Genomic DNA, 8,402 nt, shown 5'->3' with positions numbered 1-8,402 from the left:
CACAGGGAGACAGCTCAGAGGGCAGGAGTGCATGGAGGGATGGACACAGGAAAGAGGTAACTATGGGGAGGAAGTGGGAGGGGAGCTGTTGCATTGTGGTAAATTGTGGTCAATGTCATGAGACAAAGTGTATGTGAGCTGCTGTATGGAAAGTGAATTTGCTCTGTAAAATTTCACCCTAATCCCAAATAAAAATAAAAAATAAAAAAAATATTTTATTGGTTAAGGCTTTTCCTTTACAATTTGCATTTATTTGGCCTGTTGCAAAAAAAAAAAGAAAAATTATCTTTGCCAGGAATGATAGCTTTACCCATTCAGAAACAGGTAGCAGGCACTTGTAAAATACAGTGACTAAGTGATGTGAAATAGACTAGTTAATTAGATTAAAAACAACAATAATCAAACAATCATTCAGGAAAAAAATTGGTTATCATAGTGTTTAGCATATAAAAAACTAACAAACCCATCACCTTCTGAGTTTATTCTAACTCATAGGGACCCAATAGGACAGACTATAACTGCCCATAGGGTTTCCAAGTTGTAATCTTTGTGGAAGCAGACTGCTACATCTTTCTATCGAACCACAGATTTTTTGGTTAGCAGCTAAGCATTTAGCCACTGCACCACCAGGGTTCCTGTTTAAAATATTAGCTCCCCTATGCTGGCATCTCCAGAATCTCTAAACTTTTCTTGTACCCTGCAAATGTTTCAGAACTTTTTGATCTCTAGTCTTTATGGTTTTTAGACAAAATACAAACACATCTCCCAATCTTAATTTTTATTACAAAAAAAGAAAAAATTAATTATCCTATGATAGATCTGGGGAGCTCTGGTAGCGTAGTGCCTAAGGCACTTGACTGTTAACCAGATGGCTGGTGGTTCAAATCCACCAGCCACTCCTCAGAAGAAAGGTTGAGCAATCTACTTCCGTAGTCATATTGCCTGGGAAACCCAAGGAGGGGTCGCTATGAGTCGGGTATGACTTGATGGCACATAACAACAGCAACAACATGATATATCTGATTCTTCCTTTTTATAATCATCCTAAATGTTTATAAAATGTTCTCTAATATTTTACTCTTGTTTTCTGGCCACTGGAAGACTTCTATTTTCAAGCTCCTCAATCTAGCTGCTTCCAGGCAAAAAGTATATAATCTTCTTATGGATTGAATTGTTTCTCTCCAAAATATGTGTTGAAATCCTAATCCTTTTATACCTGTAAATGGAATCCCTGGGTAGTGGAAACAGTTAAGCATTTGATTACTAACCAAATGCTTGGAGGTTTGAACTTACTCAGAGGTGCCTTGGAATAAAAGCCTGGTGATCTGCTTCCAAAAAGTCACAGCCTTGAAAATTATGGAGCACAGTTCTACCCTTCAACATATAGTGTTGCCATGAGTTGAAACTGACTTGATGGCAACTGTGTGTTTTTTTTGGGGGTGGTGGTGGTGGTATCTGTAAATATGACTGTTTGGAAAAAGGAGTTTTCTTTTATTATACTAATGAGGTCATACTAGAATAGGGTGGGTCCCATACCTAATCACTTTTAAATTATAGAAAGAGCAGATTAGACACAAAGACACACATAGTAGTTGGGTATGGTGAGGAACACTAGGAATGCCTAGGATTGATGGCAGTTACCAGAACTAGGAGAGAGTTCCACAGAAGGAATTGAAACAGCCAACACCCTGATTAGACTTTTAGCCTCCAGAACTGTGAGAAAATAAATCTCTGTTCTTTAAAGTCACTTGCTTGTGATATCCTTGTTACCACTAGCAAACTAAGATAAACCTCAATGAAGATATGAATACCAAGGATTTTAATTTTTTACAAAATCAAAGCATGGTTTAATCGTAATTTAATCATCCTAAATGTTTATTAAATGATTAAAAGAGAGGTCCTCTTGCATGATTGCTATATATGTAATAAGTTTTATAGTCACTGAAAATGCTGCTAATAAACATGGATAATATATGCTTTTTATGTAAAAGTACTTTCAAAAAGTATATAGCAATATGAAACCACAGAGCAGTAGCAGGAAGGACATGAGCTTTATAACAATCAAGACTGTCCAGGTGTCAGCTTTACATTTTACTAGCTATATGACTCTGGACAAATTATTTAATCAAGCCACCTCTCTTTCTTTTTCTGTAAAACAGGTGAAATTATACTTCCCTCAGAGAATTAAAGGAATAAACAAATAAAAAGTACCTGGTGTAAAGTAAATCTTCCATAGAAAAATGCAAGGCATTTAATTACTGTTCAATATTCTATAATAATTCTGTACCTGATTTGTTTATATTACTGCTTTGACATTGAAAAGATATGTCTAAAGGGGTCCAGTATTGCTCTGCCTAGTAACTAACTAGCACAGAGAACACACTCAATAAATATTTGTATTGGTGCTCTGATTGCATTTTTAGGCCAAGAAGCTTAAAAGAGGGCTCATCCTTATTAAGGGAGGGAACTAGTGGCAGACATAAAAAGGAGTTTTAGCTACGACTTTCTGTTTTGTTTAGGGTGGCATGGCATCAGTATTTTTCCAAGCTCCCTGGGTAATGCCAATGAGCAACCAAGGCTGAGATCCAACATCTTAGAGGGTTTTGTTTCGTTAACCCCTGTTCATTCACAGTAATAAACAGTAAAACCCTTAAATGGAATAGGTTGTAGGCTTATCTTTGGGACCAGCAATGTATTGGGAAGCACAGGAGAATTCTATTCAACAGCCATTTAAGAGAAGAATAGTACCTTTAGGCATAGAGAAGGTGGTGGCTGCCTCAGAATAGAAATAGAATTAGAAATTGGGCAATTGTTTGGTTAGCTGCAGAGAAGCACCAGGCTGAGAGCAAGAACCTAGGCCTAGGAGAGGGGCTGGGCTTTTAATAACTACTCTTAAAAGGATTTCGGGAATGATAACATCACTCAACATGTTTAAAAGAGGGACTGTGTTTCTAATGTGATTTCATAAATTTAAAAGTACTTTATTTTCTCAGGGATATAAGCCAAGATTTTCTAATTTGGACTTTAAATCTGTCACGTCCTTATCTGACAAATTTCTCTGCCACCCACCTCCCCTTGCTTTGGTTTTGATGTCCTACTTCATGATCCCATAGCACCCTGAGCAGATCACTCTTCAGACTCTTAATTTAACTTGTTCATGTCTCTCCATGTAGACTGAAAGTTTCTTGAGGATAAGGGCTTTATATAACCTATAGCACATAACATTGTTGGATCTGCTTCACAGTTAACACCCAAATATTTATATAAATGAATCATGTTGAAATTCACTGGGTACCTACTTTAAACTAGGTATTTTACTGATCTATTTTAAGTATTTTGGGTATTTTAAGCTATTGTGCACCATCTGGTCTATTATGACTCACAGCAACTCTGTAGGACAGAGTGAAACTGCCCATAGGGTTTCCTAGGCTATAATATTTACAGGAACAGATTACCACATCTTTTTCCCAAAGAATGGCTGGTAGATTTGAACCACTGACTATTGGGTTAGTAGCCAAGCTCTTAACCACTGTGCCACCAGATTATGCCACTAGATTTATGCACATGAAATAATTAACATGATATAAAATTACAAAATTTGGGGTCAGAAAAGTGCAGTGATAATTCAAAGAAAGAGGTCTACACAGGAAAAGTAAAATACAGTTTTAAATTTGAAAAATACTACTTTAAAACTATGGTTAATCCTGACTTACTCATACTGATGGGCAACAGTGAGGTAGATAATTTAAAGACTGCAGAAAGTGTTTTGAACATTTTCTTTACCATTTAGTACATTTACTTCTATGCTTTTGTTCAGACCAATAATAAATGAGTTCTTATTCCATAACTTTTTACAACTGATAGGAAAAGAAATACAAAGGGATGTTAAAGCTTTAAGGGAGAAGTCTTGAAAGTAGAATCCCTGTTTTCACTCATCTTTCTATTTTCAATATTGCAGGTTACCTATTGTATCAAGTCAGACTTGCCAACCTGCTATTCATGCACATTTCAAAGATAATTTCAAAGACATAATGGTTCAGACATATCAGTTAGTGTAACAAAAACCAAAAACAATAAAACAGTTCACACTGGGCCCTTTTGATGGCTGGCCTTTACAACCTTAACCATCTATGCTTTCAGTTTACTACTTGTCCCTCACAGATTCACTCACTCAGTAAAAAAAAAAAAAGATGAAAAGTTACTTAAATTAGCAACATCTAAAATCAGTTATGAGTCTTTTCAAAAAATAAGATAATGAATAGAACTTTCTTTGTAAATGATAATTTTCAAAATATAGTAAGTACAGTTATAAAATAAGTATATTCATGAACCCTGAAATAACAGTACCTTAAATTTATTCAAATGTTATTATATTACTATCATCACTTTGAAAACATACCTGTTCACCATACAGGATAGGACGGTTTAGGTTTATTCCCTTAATTGCTTGGTTTTGAGTCAATACTGTAGCAAATGCTATCACACTTTGCATTCCCTAAAAACAGATAAGTTCATTAAAGAAACTGGCAAAGCCTGACAAAGTCTATAAATTAAACTTCCTAAATAGATATTTCAGGAGTTCTGGTAGCATAGTGCCTAAGGCACTTGACTGCTAACCAGAAGGCTGGAGGTTCAAACCCACCAGCCACTCCTCGGAAGGAAGGCTGGACATTCCTACTTCCGTAGTGATACTGCCTTGGAAACCCAAGGAGGGGTTGCTATGAGTCGGGGCCTACTCGATGGCAAATAACAACAACAACAACAACACAAACAGATATTTCAGGAGCTGTGGTGGTGTAGAGGGTAAGGCATTTTGCTGCTAACCAGAAAGTTGGCCGTTCAAACCCACCAGCTGATCCATGAGAGGAAGATGAGACAATCTATTGTTTTTTAAATAGATATTTCAGTTATCTGAAGGCTGATAAATTAAAATTATTTTCATTTTGTTACACTCTTTGAATTGTAAGCTGATCAAATTTAGAAATGAATTGTTAGCATGTTCTTTTCCCCCTGCCCTGAAATCTATGACATTTATGGGGAGTTTATTAAAGTTTCAGTATCCATTATTCTTAGGGTGTTTGCCTCTGAGTTTGCTCCTAAATCTGCAAAGTTCTATGTAGTATCAGTGATGCAAACCTCAGATACATAGACATCCATGTGGATCTCAGCAAGGGGGTTCATACTGCTTATAATACATACTTTTGTATAAGTATTCTTTTATATTCATACCAGTACTTCAAGTGTGTGTGTGTGGCAGGGAAGGGTGACTGGTCACATTTTTCACAGCTCCTAGAAGCTCTACCTTATTGGAAGGCTACTCTATTCCTCCCTATCTCCGTGATGAGTACCACCACAACCACCATACACACCCAGCTGTTATGCCAGAAAACCTGGGCCTTGTCTCAGTGCACCATTCCTCATGCCCTCCCATCCGGCTGATTAATAAGCCTCACAGATTCCCCCTTCTGGGAGGACAGATTCCTGTGACTCTTTCCCCTCCTCTGGGCTGTTTCAGGTTAGCAACAACTTCTGACAGGGAGATAGCCAATCTGTCCTGGACATTCTCATTCTGTCTCGTTTGGAGATGGGCTCAATGTTACTTTGTTCTGCTTTTGTGTATGCATCACATGGCACCTAACCAACCCCACTGCTTTATCTGTCCCTGGCAGGAAGGGGACAGGGTCTTTCACCTGCAGCACAGACGACAGGTGTGTGCAGCCTACCACCGGGAGTGACCCACTAGTGATGGGGACTGATGCCCACTACTGAAGCTGATCATACTCTTACTTACATGTGAGTAAAGACTGTTTTACCCAGTGCTTGTTGTGTGAATCATGTTTTTAACGGTTGTGGTAGTTCAGTTTGTGTGTCAACTTGGCTGGGCCTAGTTGAGTGGCTGGGCAGCTGGTGGTAGTTATTCCCCATGATGAGACTGGCAATCAACTCCATAGGGGGATCTACCACAAGCAGCTGAGTAGCTGCCTTTGGGTATGTGGTCTGCTTCCCGTATATAAGCAGCAGCTTTGGGAATGATCTCTAGCATATGGCATCTTGAACCCTGCATGTAGCTGTGTCATTGTTCAGCAGCCTGCCATGCTCTGCCAACCTTGGGACTTACAATGGACTTGAATTAATGGCCTGCCGTGTGATTTGGTAACATCGGAACTGTGCCTTTTTACTTGTCAACCTTGGGCTTGGCAGCCTCAGCAGCCAGTAGCTGTCTGAGTAAAGAAAACCTCTAGCTTCAGTGGGCTAGGAGCTGGAGTCAGAGCTAAAGCCTAGGGCTGAGGGGCTTTCACCCAGCCCCTAGAGGATGGCACTTTAACTTGGATTAAAGCCTCCAAACTGTGAGAGGATAAACTCCTGTTTGTTAAGGCCATCCCATTTTGTGGTATATTTCTTGTCAGAGTGGCACTAGGTAACCAAAACTATGGTGACCTCAACACCTGCTTGACACCAAAGCTATCTCAAATTAGTCAACTCATCTACCTTTCTTTGGCCAGCACCCTAGCCCCAGTCCTCTTCATCTCTCAACTAGCATGCTATAGTAACTTCCTAAGTGCTTAGTCAGCTTCCTCTTGTAACCATTAATTCCTCACTGAGAAACCAGAGTGATTTTTTGAAAGCATCTATCATCAGATCATGCCATCTTGCAACTTAAATAAGCCTTTCCAATGTTTCCCACTGCATTTACAACCAGGCTTCAAACCAGTTCAAGGAGCTCTGCAGGTATAGTGGTTAAGGCATTTGGCTGCTAATCAAAAAGTCAGTGATTCAAACCCACCAGCCACTCCATGGAAGAAAGATAAGGTAATCTCCTTGCATAAAGATTTACAGCCTTGGAAACCCATGGGGGTTCCTATGAGTCAGAATCAACTCAATGGTAGTGACTTTGGGTTCTTTTTGTTGTTGTTGTTCAAACCAGTTCTTCATGGCTAAGTCATTACCAGTGAAGTGAAACTGGAACAGACCCAAATTCATACAATGTGGGTGAACCAGAAGGATACCCAGAATGGGGAAAATTATGGTTGACATCTTGTGAGAAACGTAATCTCCCTTTTAGAAAACAAGGGCAGCATGTATGTTGTATAGCAACCGAACGGGAAACAATGCCTCACTCAAGGATGGCAGCTGACTGTGCCGCTTTGAATGTGTGTCGCTCTCCACAGTCCCGGCAATAACTCGATCTCCCTCATCAGGCTTCTGATTGGATTCTTCCAAGTCTTCCATTCCAGAGCTTCAACCCATAATTTTCCTGTTCTGGTTATCATTCCACTTCAAATTTTTAAATATTGGCTGAATCGGTCAAAACCCTGTTTAAAACAATCCTCTCTCCTTTCTTCCAACCCATGTGACTTTGCCTAGTCTAGCCTCTGAGAACCTCTCCACCTTCACTTTAAGGCACTCTTTTACTCTCTGTGCTCACCACACTGGCCTTTCAGTTCTTAAAACCTGCCAGATTCTTCCTTGCTTCAAGCAGTTTGATTATTCATGTACCTCCTTTGTGATTTCTGCCACATCTGAATATCACTTTTACTATTTACTTAATGCTTTTATGTTAAATCAACTAATTCCCTTAAGCTTATTGTAAAATATTATTTTGTAACGTTGCCATAAATAGAAAACTAGAAACCCTTGAAATAAATGGAAACTATCTGTAAAAATAAATACATGAGTATTAAAACTACCTCACTGCACCAAGTGCTATTCATACCACACTCAGAAGCACTAGCTTAGTCTATGTTAGACTCCTTGCCTACAATGTTCTGCCACAGACCCTTCTCCACAGCAGTTTCTTTCCACTCTTCATGACTCCTAACTATAACCCACTTAGGTCTTCATGGAGTCTCGTTGGCACCACAGTTAAAGTGCTCAACTATGAACCAAAAAGTTGGTGGTTCAAACCCAACAGCCACTCCATGGGAGAAAGATGTGGCTGTCCATCTGTTTCTGTAAAGATTTACAGCCTTGGAAACCCTATGGGACAGTTCTGCTCTGTCCTATAGGGTTGCTATGAGTTGGAATTGACTTGATAGCAGTGGTTTTAGTTGGTTTAAAGAGAGGTCTTCAGCAACCATCCTATCTTAAGTTACCTGTTTCACATTATCAAAGCACCTGTTTGTCATCTTCATAGCACGTTTCTCTATTTATTTGTTTATTGATGTTTTCCCAACTGAAACATAAGCTCCGTAAGGGCAGAGACCATATTGGTTCACTGTGGTACCCTTAGTGTCCAGCACAGTGCCTGGTATGTGTAGACAATAAATACTGAATTAATGCTTTCACAGTACCATACTGGCTACCCCTACCTCCTTAAAAAGGTAGTCCTTCAGAACTTGTTACCTCAAAGAGCCTCCTGGCCCATCTTACTTTTGTGTGTCCCATTGATTTTGCATGGCTGG

The 8,402-nt window shown here is 39.2% G+C and overlaps 1 protein-coding gene across 1 annotated transcript in view; it reads right to left on the bottom strand.

The window, feature by feature from the left end:
- The window catches only part of LRRC34 (leucine rich repeat containing 34), a 20,972-nt gene that overhangs the window by 2,655 nt on the left and 9,915 nt on the right, over positions 1 to 8,402 (bottom strand). The window contains exon 6 of the mRNA XM_007946639.1: positions 4,400 to 4,495. Coding sequence (XP_007944830.1) covers positions 4,400 to 4,495 — 96 coding nt within the window. The remainder of the gene's footprint in view (positions 1 to 4,399; positions 4,496 to 8,402) is intronic.

Source organism: Orycteropus afer, unplaced genomic scaffold, assembly GCF_000298275.1.
Source record: "Orycteropus afer afer isolate SDZICR_OR568_19922 unplaced genomic scaffold, OryAfe1.0 scaffold00168, whole genome shotgun sequence".
Taxonomy (NCBI): Eukaryota; Metazoa; Chordata; class Mammalia; order Tubulidentata; family Orycteropodidae; genus Orycteropus; species Orycteropus afer.
The sequence above is the reverse complement of the archived record's forward strand: the minus strand, read 5'-3'. Positions and strand labels throughout refer to the sequence as shown.